Source organism: Nuphar pumila, chromosome 7, assembly GCF_984573655.1.
Source record: "Nuphar pumila chromosome 7, dmNupPumi1.hap1.1, whole genome shotgun sequence".
Classification (NCBI taxonomy): Eukaryota; Viridiplantae; Streptophyta; class Magnoliopsida; order Nymphaeales; family Nymphaeaceae; genus Nuphar; species Nuphar pumila.
Window position 1 is genome coordinate 26,746,797 of NC_143255.1, and position 21,902 is coordinate 26,768,698.

The 21,902-nt window shown below is 38.5% G+C and overlaps 1 protein-coding gene across 1 annotated transcript; it reads right to left on the minus strand.

The window, feature by feature from the left end:
- Window positions 1–7,828: 7,828 nt before the first annotated feature.
- Window positions 7,829–21,301, minus strand: LOC149831620 (PITH domain-containing protein At3g04780-like). Its single transcript, XM_090014022.1, has 8 exons — window positions 21,231–21,301; window positions 21,076–21,162; window positions 20,880–21,003; window positions 17,110–17,158; window positions 16,941–16,998; window positions 16,742–16,788; window positions 16,556–16,633; window positions 7,829–8,066 (listed from the first exon to the last, which is right to left on the minus strand). The coding sequence occupies exons 1-8, from the start codon at window positions 21,267–21,269 to the stop codon at window positions 8,018–8,020; spliced, it is 531 nt and encodes a 176-aa protein (XP_089870148.1). The 5' UTR covers window positions 21,270–21,301; the 3' UTR covers window positions 7,829–8,017.
- Window positions 21,302–21,902: the final 601 nt, after the last annotated feature.

Below are 21,902 nucleotides of genomic sequence, written 5' to 3' on the forward strand. Positions count from 1 at the left end.
TGCCATACTTATGAACATTGTCCTAGCGGCGTAAAACTTTGTGGGCTTACCTCTTGCCCCAAAGGAGCCACCACACTTCAGCTTATGCAAGGGGTGATGCCCATGGAATTTGAACCTAGACGGCCTTTATAGCAGCCTAGGCTCCATCCCACTGTGCCAAACCACTTTGGGACTCCTAAACAATAAATACTTGAACCCTTTAACCTATATGGGTCTATTTTTTTTCAGCCATACCCAAACTCGAACCTGGCCCGAATAAAAATGGGTCGACTAAAGACCAAACCCAATGTATACCCTAACTCGTTAATCCATATAGGTCCACAGTTTTTAGCTATAACCGAACCTGAATTAGATTGGGTCATGTTTGAATCTTACTTTTAGACCCGATTTATGATCGGGTCAGATAAGACCTGACCCGGTTACACTCCTAACCATATATTTTTCGATATTAGAATATGAGGATTGGAAGTACGAGAACTAGTGTGAACTAGGTATTTCTTATGTTTGTTTGTTTTTCAAATCCGAGACTGTAAATGTATTCACTATGGCCTATTTGGTAGCAATCAATTGTTAGATCATGTTTTTCTTTTGACAAAAAAAAGATTTTTAGATTCTTAAATTTTTACCTAGTTGATATCAGGTGATATCAAATGTTATCAATGTTGTCAATATTAGTTTAGGACCTGAACCACCCGATTCAGACTCAAACTTAATCGAGCTGAATTAGTCAATTTTATTTTTTTAATTAAAAAATTTATTAAAATTTATAAAACTAAAAAGATATTAAAAAGGACAGAACCGGCCGATTCTGGCAAAATGGGTCGATTCAGGGCACTGATTTGCATGAATACTGAGAACATCGGGTGATATATGTCACAGTAGTAGCAGTGATACAGTGGAGCTCTGATCTGGTGATAACCTGCAGTACAGTCAACAGTGAACAATTGCCTGCACACTGATGGTGATGGATGCATAAGCAGCCCGGGAGAAGGTGGGTGAATGCAGGCCAATAAGTCATGTTTAGTGGGGATGTGTGTGTGAGCATAAGCAAAACAATAGAAGGGATGGAAAAAGAAAAGGAAGAAGACTAAGAGGAAGGAGAGAAGCACAGAAGAGATGAACCTCACTTTATGAGGTGTCTCTAAAATTCCTTGTTCACCAATGACCCATTGCAATAGACTCTTTATTTATACTACTAGCTAGGTTATTTGGGTTCAACCCCAATGTTGGTCCTCCTTAATCCCAAACTTGATTTCTTGATCTCTTGTGTAATAAAAAACCACAACTTAAACGAAGCAAACTATGAGAAACCAAAAAGTGAAAGACAAGATTTATATGGTTTGGCACTTGGGCCTATTCAATTAATGAAAAAGGAGCAAAATGCAAGAAAATACAAAAGTGAGATACAATGCTCTCAAAACCTTAATCTCTAATACATCAAAAGTGAGATACAACTAAGGGCATAAAACTCTAGCCGGTATAAAAAAAGAAGTTTACAAAACTAGACAGATCCATACCACTGGAAATCTGCCTTGCACCCTCCCTTCATCACAAACCCCCGTTGAAATTTCTCGATCAACAAAATACTTTTTTTATTGAAGCATGTCAAAAAATTCAAGGCACTCACTGTCATGGGCTTACTTTTTCAATAGGTCAGTGCGACATGACGGTCCTTCCTTACCACCATAAGCCTTCTGATCACTCGCTTGCCACTACGAAAGCTTTGATAACTAAGAATGCAAGAGAGCAAAAAAAATAAAGGAAGAGAAATCACAATCACTCAAAAGCAATCACAACGAGAGTGAACAAAAGAAAGCTTTTCGCATTTGCATTCATTCACATTTTTATCCGAAGGCACGTTACAGTTCAAATCTGTGGGTTAACCTTTGAGGGTATTGATTAACCTAAATCAAAGCGTAAGCATGGCCCAAAGAAAGTTGCAAGTAACTCGACACTTTACATCAAGACTCAACCAAAGCAAAATAGACTCTAGACACAATTGTACAAAGTAGGCCACAAGATAACAGACTCCCTCCGTCCATCTGCTTCGTGGTAGGCCCTGACTTCAATCAGATAGTGGTTCTTTATCCAAAATGTTGGCGCTCATGTCTTCTCCCACTGTACCAGATACTTCTTCGCTTCACCCAAGTAATTGACCTTATAGCGAAGGATTTTGCTGAGATGCTTCTCAGCCAATTGTGTTGTTGGGGCCCTCTACAGGATAGGAGCGTGTTGTGGTATGCTATGTTACGGATCCCCCTCATCCGCATGGAACAGTTTCAGGTTGTATACGTGGAACATCAGGTGCACCTTGAAATTTGAAAGCAGGTTCAGCTTGTACACTAGGTTGCTCACTTTCTTGGTAATGATGAATGATCCTTTGTACTTTGGTGCCGTTCACGGAAGATGCATGTGTGATTCGGGTAAAGTTTCACCAACACATATTCCACAACACGGAACCCAACAGGACAATGTTGCTTGTCCTCCCACTTATTCATCCTCTTGATCGCTTTGTATAGAAACGCCTTCACCAACTCTGTTTGCTCATGTCAATCTCGAACAAACTGATAGGCAAAGGATGGTCTTCCCTTCTCGTCCAGCTGCCTACGCAACTCCTTCAATTCAGTCGGCTCCATGCAATAAGGGATCATGGCAGAAGGCTTTGCTCTAGAGGTCAACTCTAACTTGTGGTCGACCTTGCGTTTTGACGATAGACGCTTCGGCAGTTTTGGGGGCATCACTCTTTAAAACTCAGTCAATAGTGGGGCAAGGGTTGGCGTCACTGCTGCTTTCACCTTCCCTTCTCTGGTACGCATGGTGATTAGGAATGTCTGATCTTCCCACTTGACACCTTTCTTCAATTACATAACAGATAGTAGTGAAGACTTTCCGACAAGAATAAGGTGTTAAACCATGTGTGAAAAGTTTGGCCCCATAATTGTCAATGAGTTAAACTTCGGCATCATCACCACATTCTGGCTGCGAAGAAACTCCATGCCCAAAATCATTTTGTAGTCGTCTAGGGACACCACTGAGAAGTTGGCTTTGCTAGCTCAACTCTCAATTTGGATAGCCACATCCCTTTCTTCACCAAGGATTGGCTTGGCCTCATAGTTCACCATCTTTATGGTCCTCTGCTTTGGCCCAGGTTTCAAGCCCAACCATTTCGCCTCTTCTTGCGAGACGAAGTTATGCATGGACCTAGAGTCTACCATTGTCGTAATAGACTTCTCATTCGCAATGACTTTTAAATACATGAGCTATTTGCTAACCAGTTTGCTCTCGGTTGCACAACTTCTAACTGCATTGATCGTCTGCATGGCTCCTAACCTTGATTGCATGACCTCGACATCACTACTCTCCGCCTGCATTGCATTGGCCTGCTCATCATCCATCACGAGACGCTTTGGACATTGCCTAACAATATGGCTTTCGCTACAGAATCAACAAGTCACAACTGACCCTTTGTTGTTATTATTGTTGTGCTTTCTATAATTCTGTCTCTTGTTAGAATGGTGTTGGGTTAACAATTCATCTTTATTGCCGCGTCGATCCTCCTTCTTGTCATCATGGTTCAGCTTCTTCCCAACCTTAGTCAATGGAGTGAAAGACTTGCGTTGTATATCCACTAGTCGCTCGGCCATCACATATGCATCTTTCAAAGTCTCAAGATTGCTCTTTTTTACTTCAGGTCGTGCCCAAGGTTGTAGTCTCACAATAAACCAGTTGAGTCTGTCTTCATCTGGCATATTGGGTACGTCTAGCATAAGCTTCTGAAACGTCCTGATGTAGTCTATCAAGGCGCTAGCGTGCTTGAGTTCTGACACTATTCGATAAGCTTAACGTTATATATTCATTGGCATAAAGTTGTTTCATAGCTCAATTTTGAACGCTTCAAAAGTATCAATCACGCAGTGGCCTCTTTTCATGTCGCTATGTTTTCGTCTCCACCAGGCTATAGCATCCTGTCAAGTAGAGCTGCTACCGTTTTTACCCTGAGGTTTTCGGTCAATACATTCTGAGTGTCGAAGTAGCCTTACACCTAGAACAGAAAGTTTTTTATGGCCTTGCTATCCCTAGAACCATTGAATTTAGCTGGCCTCAGCACATTTATCTTTGATGGTCAATCACCATTTATGGTAACTATCCATTACAGAGTGCGGTTCTTCAACTGAAACTCTCCTACTTCAGTCTGCAGGGTGGTCATTGTCGTAGTGAGCGAAGTAACATGTCCCATCAGTATGTTTACCTGCTCTTGCAGGCTTGTTACCTCATCGTCTAGTCCTTCGAACGACTTAACTGCACGTGAAATTGTTTCCTCGTACAAGTCACATTAGCCACCAGTCCATTGATGGTCACGACCATCTGCTCATGTTCTCGAGGTGAACCCATCTTCTCGACTTCGACAATTGTCTTTCCATTGGTGCTTCGCAAGTTGTATCAGGATGCCACGATGTCTTGCTCACAAGTCATAGCTTGTCAGCGCGTCTCTCGACATTGAGTCCCTTCCCCCAGCTTGAGAATGGGCTCGAGTACCACTTGTCACGAGCCTACTTTTTCAATAGACCAATGCAACGCGATGATCCTTTCTTACTGTTGCAAGCCTTTCGGTCGCTTACTTGTCGTTGCAAAAACTTTGATAACTGAGAATGCAAGAGAGCGAAAGAAATAGAGAGGAAGAAAAATTGCAATCACTCGAAAGCAATCACAACGAGAGTGAACAAAAGAAAGCTCTTCGCATTTGCTCTCATTCACATTTTTGCCCAAGGACAAGTTACAATTTAGATCTACAGGCTAACCCTTCAGGGTATTGATCAACCTGAACCAAAGTGCAAGGGTGACCCGAAGAAAGCTGCAAGTGACTTGACACTTTACATCAAGACTCAACCAAAGCAAAACAGGCTCTAGACACAACTGTACAAATTAGGTCACGGGAGAACACTCACAACACCTTGCATATATACAAATTTTAAGCCGCTTGTGCACCATTCTAAACCTTCCTTGACTAGCTTGTATTGAAACTGTAAGGTGCTAACACCAATCCATCTCTTGTTTTACCAGATCCAATGGTACTACATAAAATTCAGATCCTCATTCAAGTCTACTTCATCAGATTTTGTTTCAAATTTGCATTTGGACTTGCTGATTAAAATTGAGATCTAGATTAAGATCAACCATGATCCAGCCTGTCCGATCTGTTCTCAGGAAAGATCCGTACAGGGTTAGTGGCTACTGGCTATTATAACTTTGCCAGCGGGTTTTGCCTGGTTGGAAATTTTCAGGATGAATGCTACGTGGTGCAATCTGAGCTTCTATATTAACGGTCACGATTGGCATATGATGGAGGCCCTTCATATGCCATATGACCTGATCATCCTCCTTATTAGAAGGAGTTCCATATTAGCAAACATATTGCATGGTTACCACTATCAGCATTATACCGATCACTTGGGATTCAAAATGATAATGCAAATGGAACAGAAAATGATAGTCTTCAAGAATCTCGTAGTTGAAAATGTTGGTATTTACATGTATAAACTAGTTAGATTGTTACATTTATCCGTGTCACCTACTTACCATGGTGTACCCAAGGCCACTAGCAATAGGGATATGAAGGATCTGTGTGATGATCTCAAACTCAAAGAAGCCATAGATGTATTAGAATCCACACATCAAGTTGAAATGGATACGTACACAAAGCTACTAGAATCATGTACCCATTTGAAATCACTCAATGATGGAAAGAAAATTCATGACCATATTGTTAAGTATAGTAAGACCATGCATAGTTTCTTTGTGCTAGAAAGGCTTAAATGCATTGTTAGGCTCACCTAATGAATTAGTTACAACACTATACGGGTTGATATACGTAGTGCCTAGTATCTGTTATTTACAGCTAGAACGGTCGAGTTATCTAATCCCGTTCGCTCTCTTGGCTTTCATTTCTCAATGTCAATGTTGGCGTAACAGTGTTTTGACCATTGGTATTCTTTCCAATCTCTATGCTACTGCAGCACCACTGGAAATTCCTTCATGCTCAACCAAAGTCAATCTTGAGTGTCATTCAGATTTTGTGGATGGTACTGGGTATTTATTACTTTTGTCACTGCAATAAAATTTTTTCTGCACAAACTCAAAAACTGCAAACCATTGATCTTGGTTATGATGATTTGATAGTGAGAATTATGTTTGATTGTCACTACACATTATATAGCCCAGAACTTGGCCGCGTTGTTTGAATCACCATGAGTCAAGACTATCTTCTGGTTCACCAAGCACTTTTGGCCGATGCTATTTGGGTCCAAACCAAAAGGAGCTCACAATTTTAAGCATGGGTTAGACTATTCCTGCTGAGAAGTATAGGTTTGCAGACAGTCAGAACACATCATAGCATATGACAGCTAATTGTAGAGACTAATGTTTGCCAGAAAAAAAATCAACTTTTTCCATGCCCATGTTTTTTTTCATAACAGAGCTGGGAGAATTAGGGGCCCCTCTCTTTTACAAACAGCCTTTAAGCCAAACCAGACAGGCCAAAGGCCTGTTCAAACTACAAACAAACCACAAAAGAAGACATATATGTGGTTCATCATAACGTGGCTACATCCACGAGAACACCAACAAATAATATTTTTGTGTATCAAGGCAAGCATAATACAAAGAACAATATGCGGGACCTCTTCACAAGAACAAACTCAACCAACCGGGTCAATCGTGTAAAACTCAAAACTATCAAACAAAAATCTCTATACCTCCAAAAGAGACTAAAGAATACCTTTGTCTTCTTTTTTCCAAAGTCTTCACAAAGAAGATGCTCTCTATCCCTCTTCTCCTCTCATAAGGGATATGGGTGGTAGTCCCTCTCTCACAAAACCGCACCCACAAAAGGAATCCTCTACCAAAAACCCAAGAGTCTCCTCACAAGAATAGAAGTCCAACCCAACACCTTATATGGTTTTGAAAAGGGAACAACATTTGACATTACCCAAAGCACCCTTGATGAGCCTTTATGAAACACACACCTTATGAGGGCATTTTTGTCACACAAATAAGAGGCTTATTTTCAACACATTGATCTTTAAGCTCACAAAAAGTTTCAATTCATTGTAACCATATTCAACAGATTCCATTACAGGTGAGCATATTTGCACCAACATGAAAAGAAACTCAACAATCAACATATATCACCATATGGCAACTAGTTTCAGTAGGTACATATGGTTTAGAAAGAATAACATGTAGCAAGGAACAACATAATTCACCAGTATATGAAAATATAAACAGTGAGACTAATTTGCCATACATTTTCTCGTGATATGGTTTGGAGTTTTCCCTCATGTAATCGGCTGCATGGATCTCACAAGAAGTTAAATGCAATCATTACACACAAGCATTGTCATGGTATAGAATGTGTGTTCTGCTAACAAAGGAGAAACTCAGTATATTTCACCATATTGCAACTGGTTTCAATAGCCATAAAAAATTTGTAGACAACTACATTAAGATAGCATCTAGCAAGTAGCAAAAACTCAAAGTTATGGTCTTTAATAAACCAAAAATGGCAGCAGTGTGCATCCATTTCTTGGAAGTCAACGTTTTGGTAACTAGATCTTAGTAACAGGAATGGGATTATTGCACAAGATTGACTATGCCAACCATTTTTAGTGGGAATTATTATAAAAGACTGAGTATGTCAACCATCTTAAATGGGCCTTGAATAATTTTCATTACTGCAAAAAGCAAATTCCTAAGATCAATTTTGTACCAAGCTATGAAAGGAGGGCTGAAAATATGTCGTGTCCATACTAACATGCAAATTTTGACCAAGTAATGGAAAGAGGCCAATTCCCATAAGTGTAAATGTATCTGGCCCATATGAACATGTACCAATGTTGCACCTGACCAAATAAAAGAGAAGTAAAAAAAGACTAGCATTTTCTTTCTCTGATTTCACATCAGAAACAATATATTTGACTTAGGGGACAAGACCGGGAGTATAATGAATTTTCTAATAAAATCAGTGCTCCTCGATCTTCTTGAGACCTTTCATGTCTGTTGTTTCCACCCTGAAAACAGAACACACCAAATACTCAGTGGCAAACTGTGATATCGGAGAATCACAAAAAACAGTATGTGTGTACGTCCATGCACACGTGCAAACATTAAGCAATCTTCTTTTAAGCTATGTAAAGTCCAGATGGTGAATCAGTATGAACTACTCAAAGGCCATGTGGCATCCAAAGCATCAGTATAGCTGGCAGCCCAAGTGCCCAACAACAAAGGGCGGTCCACCTTACACTGGCAAGGCATCAAGCCTTACCACTTACGAAGAAGTGATGGATGATGATCCAAACTAGATCATGCTACTCTCTTGATCAAAGTAACAACTAAATTCGTGATAGATGGTGATCAAAGTAATTCATACCCTCACTTGGAACTCTTCAGCCAAGCCTGAATCTAGGTGCTTCTGGGTTTCAGGGTCCTTATTATGTGCCCAGATCTCTCTTCCTCTCTCTCTCTCTCTCTCTCTCTCTCTCTCTCTCTCTCTCTCTCTCTCTATATATATATATATATATATATATATAATGTGTGTGTGTGCAACATTTTTGTAAGAAAGAAAAGACTATAACGTTTTAAATGTAAAAAAGGAACAAGGGGTAAATTGATTTTTTTTTTAAATAAGAGGGTGTATGAATTTTTTTCCTTTTATTATAAAAGGGAAGGGGGTACTTTGTAACTGACGGATCGTGTGCTGTGAGCAAAGTCCACCGGAGGACGAGTAAGGGATTAGAAACAGTGTAAGGCCTTCTTCAAGGGGGCGCTTTCTGTTTTTCTTTTTCACTGTCTCTTTCTTGAGCGAGAACCTCTCCTTTATAAGAGAGAGTTGCTAAAACTACTCCTCCCCTGGGTAGCCGTTACCCAGCAAAATGGGATTCTACCGACTTTCCTTCATTAGAGGAAGCGGTAACTGTATCTCACTTTTTCATGTCTATCCAGACGAGGCATATTTGAATATGCCTCATTTGGATAGGCCCACTACCGCGTGCGGTTCATGCGTTGGAGAGAGAGTGGGCCCACCTCTCTCCTCAATGGATGAATCCATGCGTGAACATGGTCATGTATGACCAACATCTCCCACTTGGCCATGTGAATAAAATCACAATGCAGGATTTGACCTCTCATTATTGGAGTATTTTGCTTGCATCAAGGTTCCTGAAATGAGTAATTTTCTTTGTTACTCATCCAGCTATATATCTTCTTAGACATATCTTAATCCTACATGGATACATGTTTTAAGAACATTTTCTCTGATATGCCTTTTGTTAAGGGATCAAGAATCATATCAGATGTAGGTAAGTAACTATTGTGATTTCATTCTTTTCAATCATGTAATGAATATAATGATATTTTACCATTATATGTTTACTTTTAGAACTGTCTGCTGTACTCTTCGTAAGAGAGATGGCAGACTAGTTATCACAATAAATTTGTACTGGCCTATTGGTTATATAATTTGTACTGGCCTGTCGGTTATATCCTGCTTCAAATCATTAATAAAGCGGCTTATCCAAATGGCAAATATAGCAGTAGCATTGCAGACAATATACTCTGCTTCTTTAGTATGTTGAACTACGCAGCCTTGTTTCTTACATGACCAAGAAATTGCACCTCATCCGAGAAGAAAAACATATCCAGAAGTGGATTTATTATCATCTCTACCACCAACAAAGTCAGCATCATAATATCCAATCAATTGTAAGGCGTCATCTTAAAAACACAAATTCAAGCTTATAGTCTCTTTTAAATATCGAAATATTCTTTTCACTGCTTGCCAGTGAGGCCAACCATGATTACTTTGGTAGCGACTAACGAGGCCAACAGCAAAACTGATGTCAGGTATCGTGCATAGAATAGCATACATCATGCTTCCAACAACTTGTGCATAGAGAACATTCAGTCTTTCTTGTCCTTCACCTGAATTATCATTTTTCCTTAATTTGAACATTCTAACAGGCTTGCAATCACTCATTCTAAATTTCTCAAATATATGATTTATATATATTTCTTGACACAAGCTCAAAAGTTTAGAATTTCTATCTTGAGTGATTTTAATTTCAAGAACATAGGATGCTTCTCCTATGTTTTTCATCTCAAATTAAGAATTTAACCATGACTTGGTTTTGACAATCATATCATTATCGTTTTCAGTCAAAAGAATGTCATCCACATACAGTGAGAGGATAGAGAATTTGCTCCCACTTTTACAAACATAAATACAGTGGTCAAATTTATTTGTCACAAATCAATAAAGTAATTGCCTTATGAAACTTTAAGTACCACGTGGTGATTGCTTGAGTCCGTATAAGGATTTTTTCAACCTATATACTTTATCTTCGTGGCCTTTAACAACATAGCCGTCAGGTTGTTCCGTGAAAATGGTTTCCTTAAACTCACCATTTAGGAATATGATTTTAACATCTATTTGATGTAGATCTAGATCGTAATAAGCTATAATAACGAGAATTATCCTTATTGATGCAAATTTTGCAACATGTGAATATGTATCAACATAGTCGAACCCTTCTTTCTGAGAAAAACCTTTAGCTACCAATTTAGCTTTAAACTTATCAATACTACCATCAGATTTGAATTTTTTCTTTAAAATCCATTTGCATCCAATGGCTTTCATTTTCTCAGGTAAATCATTTAATTCTCAAACTTGATTTTTCTCAATAGACTCAATTTCTTCGTCCATGGCTTTTACTCAATCTGTTGACTCAAGTAATTTTATTGCCTCATTATATGACAGGTTATCTTTCATGTCATCAAGGTATAAGGCATAACATAGTTCCTCCAAAAGTAGACATAATAGTCATCCAAGTATAACGGAGGAGCTCTAAACCTTTTGTGTCCAACCTGAGTCTAATGAGAAGTAGACGGAGTACTAACAGTTTGTTCAGCGTTACCTAATTGTTCTTGTGAATCATCAGAGTCATAGTATAAATCAAGTGAAACATCTCCATTTATTTCAGGAATAATTGGTTTCATGCTTTGATCTTCCAAGAATACATCTCTACTTTCAATTAAACCTTTATCGGGATGGTAAAATCAATAATCTTTGGATCCTTTGGGATATCCAATAAAGATACACCTTATAGATCTTATAGTAAGTTTATCTTTTGATCGCTCTATAACCTTTATATGAGCTACTAAATTCCATCTCCGAAGGTGACTTAGGTTAGGTTTTCTTTCAGTCCATAACTCATAAAGTGTAAAGACAATAGACTTACAAGGAACTCTATTTAGAAGATATGTTGATGTATGTATTGTTTCTCTCCAAAATACTTTGGGTAACGAAGCATTAGACAATATGTATCTAACCATGTCAAGAAGAGTCTTATTGTATCTTTCAGCTATACCATTTTGTTGAGATGTGTCCGGAGTGGTAGTTTAAGATCTGATCCTGTTAGTCTTACAATATTCAAAAAATTTATTTAAGGTATATTCTCCTCCTTGATCAGATCGCAAAACTTTAATCTTTCTACCAAGTTGGATTTCAACTTCTTGACGATATTCTTTAAATTTTTTTAATGCTTTATACTTGTATGTTATAAGATATATATCACTATACCTTGAATAGTCATCAATAGAATATATGAAATATTGCATTCCTTTATGAGTTTGGGTCCTGAAGGGACCATAAATATCTGAATGAATGATTTCTAACCATTCAAATGCTCTAATTACATTATTTTGAAATGGTTTTATTGTCATTTTTTCATAAATGCATGATTCACACATGTGAAAAGAGGTTTCTTCAAAGTTAGGCATTAGATTTACTTCAACAAGTTTCTTCATTTTCTTTAAATTAATATGTCTGAGTCTTTGGTGCTATTCATTCTCATCCACATTAAGGACAATATTAATACAAGCAGAAATAGATGGAATTTTATTCATCATAGAATCTGAAATTTTAAGTTCTTTGTCAAAATCCCCATCAAACAAAACCCAACTTTGTTTGCCCATAATAACCTTTCCAAGTAGAAACGTAACTTCAAACCCCTTAGTAATCAATGCTGAAACATACACTAGGTTTCGTCTCATGGACGATACAAACAAGACATTTGATAACAAAACATTATTTCTTGGAGTTTCAATACGATAAGTCCCAACACCCATAACATCAAAGTAGGTGTTGTTCCCCATGTACACTCGATGTTCTTCAGGTTTATACTCGACCATATCCACCATGCCTTCCTTGCTCTTGGCTATATGTCGTGTCACTCCAGAATCCACCTAACATCTAGAAAGTGCCTGATTCACATATGAGCATTCCGATATCACGCAGATTATATCACGCATCTTCTTTTGCCTGTCATTTTTGTTGTTCCTGCTATTGTTGTTGTTCGGGCAACTCAAGTAATCTTTCTTAAAGTGTTTTTTACACTTGAAACACTTCACTTGGGAGGTGGTTCCTTGCGGCTTGCGGAATGTTGGACCTTTTTTTTATCAAATTTGCCATTATTTTTTAAGAACTTTTGAAATATGGGTGTCTGAAAAGACTATGGCTACTAAAAAGAGCATCTTTAATAAACTGTAATTCGCACTTCTTGTCTTGTTGCATATGTTGCTCAATTTTCAGTTAAGCTAGGAGTTCTTTCAATGTCAGGTTTTTAGAGTGTGGGTTTTTTAGGTAGTGTCATATTTTTTTGAGATAACTTTAAACATTGACTTTACAATAGGGTAATCTTCAAACACCCTAATGAGATCATCATCCATGTAGGTGAGCATGATGGTTTTCGCTAACATGTTATCCTTTTTATATTTAATATAAGTATTTTTATCTGCTTCAGGAGCTTTGTCACCAAGGTCTCTCATTTCAGTAGTTCGGGCATTCTTGATGCCCTCTAAGGTCAAAACAAGAGGAATCCTCCTCTTCTAGATATGGAAATTGATTTCATTCAATTTATCGGTTTTGGCTAACTTGGTAGCACAGACCCTACTAGACATTTTTCTGATAATTGTTATTACATATTGGCAAGATATGATAAAAATATGTCAAACATCCAACAAAAGGATAAACAACACAACATTAGCCATGAGTACCCAAAATATCATGTTTATAATAAAAAATAATTGATATAAAGCATATTTATTAAGGCAAATATCAAAAAAATATGAAAGAATATTAAGTTCTTGTTGCCATCAAATAGATGTTTACGAGGCAAAGTGCACAAACTGACCACTTTGTGATTCTATAAAAAAACAGAAAAGACAGAACCCTTAAGGTAATAAACAGAACTTTCTAAGTTAAACAGAAAAGTTCAGGAGGCTTTCTGAAATTTTCAAAAAGTTCTAAGTCTATCTTGGGTAATTTCCAGAATATAGGCTTGTTTCTGGAATTACCAGAAAAGGAAGCCTCTGTTCTGTAAAAATCGGTGGACACTGTCGTTTAAACTTATTTGGTTTTGGATCAGGTCCAAGCCCAAAGAGCTAGATTGCCATTCTACTATTTGGATTTGGAGTAGGTCCAGACCCGTTCAGCTCAAATGGCAACCTAAGCTGTTGTTCAAGCTAGTTAGGTGTTGTTCAGGCCCGAAAACTTTTGTTTTGGACCCAGTCTCACATTTAGAAGGTTTTACAAATTGGCAGCTAAAGTATATAACAGGGATTTACAAAGCTACATAAGGGTAGTTATGTAAATTAATTCAACATTCTGATTTAACAAAAAAAACAGAATATCTGTAAATTAATGTTAATACTTAATAGGGAATGTAAATTATAAAACAACCAGGGACATTTATGTAATTTCACCCTTGAAAATGTATACAAGTAAAAACAAAAAAAATCATAACCCTAATCCTAATTTTTCCTTTTCCCCCTTTCTTCCTCTTGTTTCCCACTTCTTCCATCGAAGACTCCGCCACAGCCGCTGTGTTTTCGGCACCTCTTCGGCGCACTCTGACAGTGATGGCCGTCGGGCCCAACCGTCTGGCGCAGGCGAGCAACAGATGATCCCTCACTCAATGGCGAAAGCTTGGTGGTCCGACGATCAAACCCTCCCGACAGAACAAAGAACAAAACAAACTTCTATTGCACCACTCTCTGGCAGCAGGAACCGCCGATCACAGGAGCAGTCAGGTGGAGGAGGCTTCCACCACAGCCCCTTCTGATTCGACAAGCAGTTTCGACAAAACAACCGATTAGAGGAGGGGGTTTATGCACCATTGACTCTGATTGCTCTCCAGATGCCACCGACGACGATAGCCTTCGGCAGGTGAGGGGATGACCTCCGACGATGACCTCCTGGCAATGTTTTATTTTTATTTATTTATCTCCTTTGTTACAAACAGCAGACCCTGATTCTAGGTTTGCCTATGCCTTGCAACTACCAAAAAATAAAAAAAAAGGTGGTTCCCCTCTGCCCTAAATACCGGAAGCCACCACCCGGTGGAAAGTGGGTTTTCCCTCTACCCTTGACTCCGGCAGAGAAAGTTATAGAGAAAGTTATTGAAGTTCAGTAGGGATCAACCCTCTTCAGAAAACGTTGCCCTCCAAAAAAATAGGGTAAATTGCCCCTTTTTTGTATTATTATCTTAAAAATTTTAATCACCCTGGCAGTCTAGGTTAAGCCAAAAAAAAATAGGTACAATTTATATTTTTAATAATAATATTTTAATTTTTTTTTAAATTATCATACCCTCGGTTTTCCAGTAGCCTGATTTACGACGACTGCCTCAAACAGAGAAAATAAAACAGTACTAACCGATATATGTTTTTTCCTGTTTTGGTTTTTGCTGAGTTTGAGCGATCGGCAATCAATGGCTCGGAGCGACGATCTGCAACTCTAAACGGCGACCAGTGAGCAGAGGATGAGCATACTACATGTATGGCTTTGATACCAATGAAGGATCATGTGTTGTGCGCAGAGTCTACCAGAGGACGAGCAAGGGATTAGAAACGGTGTAAGGTCTTCTTCAGGAGAGCTCTTTTTATTTCTTCTTTTTCACTGTCTCGTTTTTTAGCGAAAACCTCTCCTTTATAATGGACAGTTGTTGAAACTACTACCCTGGGTAACCGTTACCCAACAAAACAGGATTCTACCAACTTTCCCTCATTAGAGGGAACTGTAAAGGTATCCCACTTTTCCATGTATATCCAGATGAGGCATATTTGAATATGTCTCAATTGGATAGGCCCACTATTGGGGGCCGTTCATGTGTTGGAGAGAGAGTGGGGCCGGGCCCATCTCTCTCCTCAACGCATGAATCCCTGCATGAACATGGCCATCCATGGTCATGTATGACCAAGAGTAATCTCTCTCTCTCTCTCTCTCTCTCTCTCTCTCTCTCTCTCTCTCTCTCTCTCTCTCTCTGCCTAGGGTGGAAACAAGGGGGAGGGTTTCTATAGGCAAAGCAAAGTAGCAAAACAAAAGAGAGAGAGAGTTGGGGTTCGGGTTGGGTCCCAGTTGAACCCAGGCCCAGCACCCAGTGCTAGCGTCAACATGGGTATGTGGTCTCTCTCTCTCTCTCTCTCTCTCTCTCTATATATATATATATATATATATATATATATATCATATATATATATACAAGACTTTGCTTTTGGTTTAAACTTTAAACATGGCATCAATCAAACATATACAACATCCTTTTCCATTCAAGAAGAAATAAAAGAAGACATGATAATAACAAGAAACCACTACAATTATTATTAAACAATAGTTCCCTAGTAGTTTTAAAATTCCAAATAAAAAATGAAACCATTAGTGTTCTTGTTCTTGACTGATGTCCTACTTTATAATAGGCTATATGCAGCAGACATGGATCTGGATCCACATTACGTCATATGGATCATCCGGATGAGTTTCTAAGTCCTTAACAGTCGGACTCCCTCGTGATTATTCTCCTGGCAAAACCACTTAATAAGATAAACCTTGTGACACAAGATAACCGGCCACATTCCAGGACGGTGAGAATTATTCTCTGGCCTAGAAAATATTGAAGCTTAAAACAGGTGCAAATATTAGATATGGATCACATAATACATACTGTATCTATATATACAAGTATTTGGACGGATCTGGAGAGGTCCCCATCAAACAAACCAATAGGATGTACAACAGCTGTGATGCCCATAGCAGAAGACAAAGATAAACCTCACGGTGAATGCAGTCTTCCAGACAACATTAACCTTATGATGTACTGAAATCAGTCATTTATTTAGAAGATTAGGCAACAAGTAATAGAATGAAGAAAAAGGAAATAAATGTAATTACTTGACACAGAGAAGATTTTTAAAATTATTTGGAGCAACACAAATTGTTCCTCTTATTTATTTATTTTTTGAATGGCCTACTTTCATCAAACACAAAATCAGAACTGACACAGGTTAAAAATATAAACAATATAGCATAATATTAGTGCCCAAATAACTTAGAAGCATCGAGAAGGCTATCCTTAGCAACATAAAATAACAACCAGAATTGCACAATAAGAGCTGAAGAGCATGCATCACTAAATCAGTTCCGAAAATAAGATATGAAATCACTTACGTTGTTCCAAGAAACATGAGCTTTTGAACTTTGGTGATGTCCACACCACATTGGTTGTTCTCGATAAAGATGGTCAAGCTGAACAATTTTACAATCTAATCAGTCCAAACTAATTGCATTCATGTCAGACCCAAAAAAAACACCAAAGGAAATGTAGTGTATCATTTGGACATAGATAAACTGCACCTGCGTACACTCTGAAATTTAACATATTTTAGGATGATGGGAGTTCCCTGCAAATCCAAGAAACAAAGCCACACAAGGTGACTAAAGAGTGTGTGATATAAAAATTAATACTTCCTTTTAGAACTTGATTATCATTCCATACCCAATAAATGCTTCTATCTTTAAAGTAAACACTACCAGGTCTTATCCATTATCTTACTTTAAGATGATCCAGTGAAAGGATAGCCGAGTCACTCGCAGGAAATTCATTGACATTACTGTACAACATCCAGTCAAAAGAATATGAATTCAGAAAATACTGGTAGCAAGAAGCTATGGACATGAGGTACAGATTCTACATTATTGTCACATCAATAAACAGAACACACCTAAAGCCCATGTGGTCCTTGTTTGCGAAGAGCTTCAGCAGTCTGGGACCTGCTCATACAAATCCCCTGGTTGGTCATACCCCAGAATGATGCACACAAAACTTTAAAAAATAATAATAATAATTGAAATCGTCAAGATAAGGAGACTGAGCAAGTTCTTTTACATCACTAGCTTCACTCCAAAACAACAACAATATATATTAACATATTAATCTCCTTTGGGATGCCTTGTAGCTGAGAACAAAAGAGAAAAGAAAAATGACAGAAAAAGATAACACAAGCACCAGGCAGTATAAATTTGAGGATTTTGACATGCAAAAGATTTTAGCATTACAAAAAACTTGACATCAAAAACTTGAATACAGAATGTGTAACCCAGAGTTACCTGAAGCTTCTTAGATAGGTGGGAAGCTCACTTCCCGGAAACTCGCTTTGGAAGCACGATACTCCACGCTTCCGAAACTTGATGAGAACCTCGATTCCCCCACGTTTCTCCTATGCTTTCCACATGCTTCATCTATTCTTCTTATATGTTCTCCTACTCAACTTTTCATGTTTTTTTGTGTTTTTTCTCACTCTTCTCACTCACTTTCATGTGTTTTCTTTAAATTGGTAGTCATCATTTTTAGATTTTGTTAAAATTTTAATTCTTACATTAAAAAAATCATGAAATTTAATATTAATCACTTTATTTTAGTTTTTATTTGTGTTTCATTTTGATTCTCATTCAATTCTTACATTCCTTTTTTAATATTCCTCGCTTCCCGCTTCCTAGACATTTTAAAATACATCGCTTCTCGCTTCCGCTTCCCGTATCGTTTCCCACTTTCGCTTCCCGGAAACTCGCTATGTATTAAGCCAAGTAATTTTGAATTTTCTTTCAACAGTTGGAAAAGGTCTTCGTGCAAACTTTGCTTAAATACAAACACCACATTTTCTAATATGCTTAATTTTACATTTAGGAATAAATCCTAGGTTACTCATGCTTCTCAAAGACTTGAAATTAACATGTCATAATCTAGCATGCAGAAGCTGAATCAGTTTTATTGATCAAATTGAGCTTAAACAACTCATTGGTGGAGTAGTCTTTGCCTAAAAAGTTGTGCTTCATCGACAATATAATATTGTAGGATTCCATTACAACTTTGAAATCATGAGTTGTAAGCAGGTAAGCACATACAAGATTTTTTATAACAATGGGTACGTAATACACATTTTAAAGGGTTAAGCACTTTCCAGAAGTTAAGCAATCCACACTCCCTTTTCCATGAACCTTAGCTTCATGTGAATCTTCCATATAGATCTTATAGTCTTCCCCCATGGTTTTGTATGTTTTCAACATACTTCTATAATTGCATGAATAGATCGTTGATACAAAATTCTCGTACCACCCTTTATCCAAATTGATTATAAATATATGTTGTTGTTGGGTTAATTAGTCTTACTGTCTTGGAATTTCTTCCTATGACGGCATTCTCTCGTGTAGTGACCCGGTTTACCACAAGTATAGTAGAAAATACAATCTTTCTTCTTAGCAATTGTCTTGGATTTCTTATTGTTGTTCCTAAGCAGGTTTGAACCTTGATTTGTGCTCAACCATGTTCACCTTAGCCCAAACTTATTTTACTTCATCTTTCTTATCTCGAGATCAAGTTTTTTCCTCGATTCTAAGATTTTAAAGAAGTTGTTCTAAGGTAAACTATTCATTTTTATGTCTTAATTCATTTCTATAATCTTTTCAAGATGAAAGCAATCTACGAATGATTGCAGCCACCTAGAATGATTCATCAAGGTGCATACCCTCATACTTGATCTGATTAACCAAAATCTACATCTCATGGACTTGAGGTAGCAATGATTTATCATCAAAGAAATTGAAATTCATAAACTTATTAACCAAAAACTTACACTTTTCTGCATACTCAATATTGTATTTGCTTTTAAGAGCTTGTCACGATTTTTTCGCCATACTGACTTCCGAGTAGAGGTTAAACAAGGGTATGAGACTGCATTCAATAAGTGGCCCAACACAAGAAGTCATCTTCCTTCCACTTTCATCTCTTTCGGTTCTCAGCGATGGTCTCATTCTCCCATTCTTTTGGACATTCCTCTCTGACGTACACCACGTTCACAGTTGTGAGAAAAATGAGAACCTTGTGTTGTCACCTTTTGAAATTTATGTCATCGAATTGGGACAACTTGGGCAGCCCCTAGTTTACAATCTTCAAAGTTTCCATTTTGTAAAACTATCGCTTGAAGGTTGTTGAAACATTTTCACTCAGTGGATAAGGCAACTAAGTTTGAACCAGATGCGCTCGGAGGCACGCATTACACGCAGTGTCTTTCAAGCGATAGTTGCCCTACTTAGGATCAAGTCCTTAGTGCAATGGGTATTTGTGCAACTCTATGTCACAGGGACTCTTTATAAGGGTCACCACACCAGCGTCGACGTGATGCAGGTGCGGCACCCAGTTGGGCAATAATAAAAACATGTCGCACTAGGTGAGGTAAACCCACACTCATGGTTATATTTGACCAAAATAGACTCGATCAATGTTGACAGAGTTTGTTTTTGTCTTGTTTTTTTTAAATGGGTTTTGGGGGTTGGGGGGCTTTAGGGCACAATCGCGCCACCCACCCCAGACCCCTCCTCCCCTACTTGACTGCTCCTCTCCTCCTCCTCTTCCGGCGGTGACGGCAACAACGACTACAAAGGGCCACCTCCTCTTCTGACGGCAACGACGAAGCCAAGTATGTCTCTCTCTCTTTGTTCCTCTTCTTCCTCTGCCTCCTCCTCCTCTCTTTCTTTTTCTTTCTTCTCTTCCTTAACCCAAGCAGAATCAAACCCAGGCAACTGGGTTCGGTTCTTCGAACCCAGGCAACTCGGTTCGGTTCTGCTAAACCCAGACCTAGCCATAATATATTTAGGCTGATTTATTTATAGTGTTATTTTTTATTGATTGATTTATTTGTGGTGTTATTTTTTATTGATGAAGAATAACAATTGTAGATTGTTATTTGTTAATTTGATTTATTGCATCAATTTATGCACGATGAATTGATGATATGATACTTGTTTTATTTCATTAGTGTTAACTTAAAATTGTTAAACATTATATATATACCCTCTCCACACCCACACCCAAGTTTTTTTAAAGTGTCGCATCGCCGCACCCACACGTGTATCTATGTGACATAGGTGTAACTTCGCTCTCAAGATATAACCAAGTTTTTTCGTTTTTGCGAAGATCAGCCCACGCCCTGCACTAGGTGAGATCGAGAAACTCGACACGGACCACCATATCAACTATAGGGTAGAGCCTAGGCTCAACTTGGACAGGCACCCTAGGCTTAACTTAGAGAAGCCTTGACTAAGTCAAGGTCTTAACTCACTAGGGAAAGAAAAAGCTCGAGTAATCTAGGGAACTCAACTATCGCAATTCTTCACTAGATAAAAAAAAAATTGGGTAGAGTGGTATCCTTTTTTCATTAAACGCATCAAATGTCATTATGTTTACATATCCTAACATAGAAGGAATCAAAATATAATCTCAACATAGATCATGGAGTTAAAAAGATTTCCCCCAACATTTCATATATCAACATCCTAAAATTGATTAATCTTTCAATTGATCATCACCACCATCATCAAACAGATTAAGCTGGAGCTGAACAACCAAAACAAAATTCAATAGAATCGTAAAGAAAGTGTAAGCAATTCCAGAAGGGGAATCTAAGAATGCTCGGAAGTACCAAATAGAAGCCCATACCATCCCCTTCTGGCCCTTTGATGATGAGAGAGTGCAATTTGACGACTTGTTTAAAAGGGATGTAGATCAGAAGCTGCTCGTCCGCATCGCTCTCCAGATACAACTCATCGATCTCCCTGTATTCCTACCACCCAACCCCCAAAAACTCCACAAAGTAAACAAATGCCCACAATTTTAGAGAGAGAGAGATATATACTTGTTTGAGGGCATTGACTAGTGAGTGTGAGGTGTTCTGATTCAGACATTCGACGCCGCTCCAATCCACGACATCCAACAAATCAACCTACATAAGAAGGAAGAGTTTAAGAGAGAGAGACAGATATATATAGAGAGAGAGAGAGATGGCCTCACCTGAACTCTTTGCGTTGCAGTGGTGCTCTCCCCGGACATGATGGACGAAGGGGAGGTGCAGAAGAGAGAGAGAGAGAGAGAGAGAGGCGTAAACGTGAAGCATCTTTTTCCCTCGCTTTTCTACTGCCCCTAGCGAGTGTGGCAACACTCGGATATAGGGTCAGAGTCAGGTTTCTCGGATCCGATCCGGTTGAAAGAAAAATTGGAGTCGGATCTAAAGTCTGACATTCGGATTCGATTCACCATATCGAAGCAGGTTATATGTTCCCCCTCCGAACAGGGCAGTTAGCTACATCTCATGATTGGGGGTCTCAAAGAGCACCACGTATGTAAGCATGTGCGTCTCGTATCCCCATGTTTGTCAGCATTAATTAGCGTTGGAGTTTGATGCGATTGCAAAGACTTAAGTACCCTCTCCTCCATTGGTGCAAAAAAAATGACGGTTCTTGAAAAGGAGTGGTTGTAAAGACTTAAGTGCCCCGAAGATGATTATTTAAGACCCAGTCTCTGCACTGCAGGATTATCCGAGAAAGAAATCTCCCCTGGAGGAGGCCATGAACATCAACCCTCTTACTCTCTCTCTCTCTCCCTTCTATTTCTGCTTCTGTGCACATCCATTAGAAGATCATACATTGCTCCATCAAGCACCGACTGACCTACACATTGACTGTT

What these genes read in the sequence shown, in the direction of transcription:
- LOC149831620 (XM_090014022.1), bottom strand. Translation starts at nt 21,269, where the DNA reads ATGTCCGGGGAGAGCACCACTGCAACGCAAAGAGTTCAG. An exon ending in CAAAGGGCCAGAAGGGGATG is followed by an intron (nt 17,159 to 20,879) that starts GTATGGGCTTCT and finishes TTGTATGAGCAG; the next exon opens with GTCCCAGACTGCTGAAGCTC. An exon ending in CTCATGTTTCTTGGAACAAC is followed by an intron (nt 8,067 to 16,555) that starts GTAAGTGATTTC and finishes TTCTGTTTTCAG; the next exon opens with GGTGGAAACAACAGACATGA.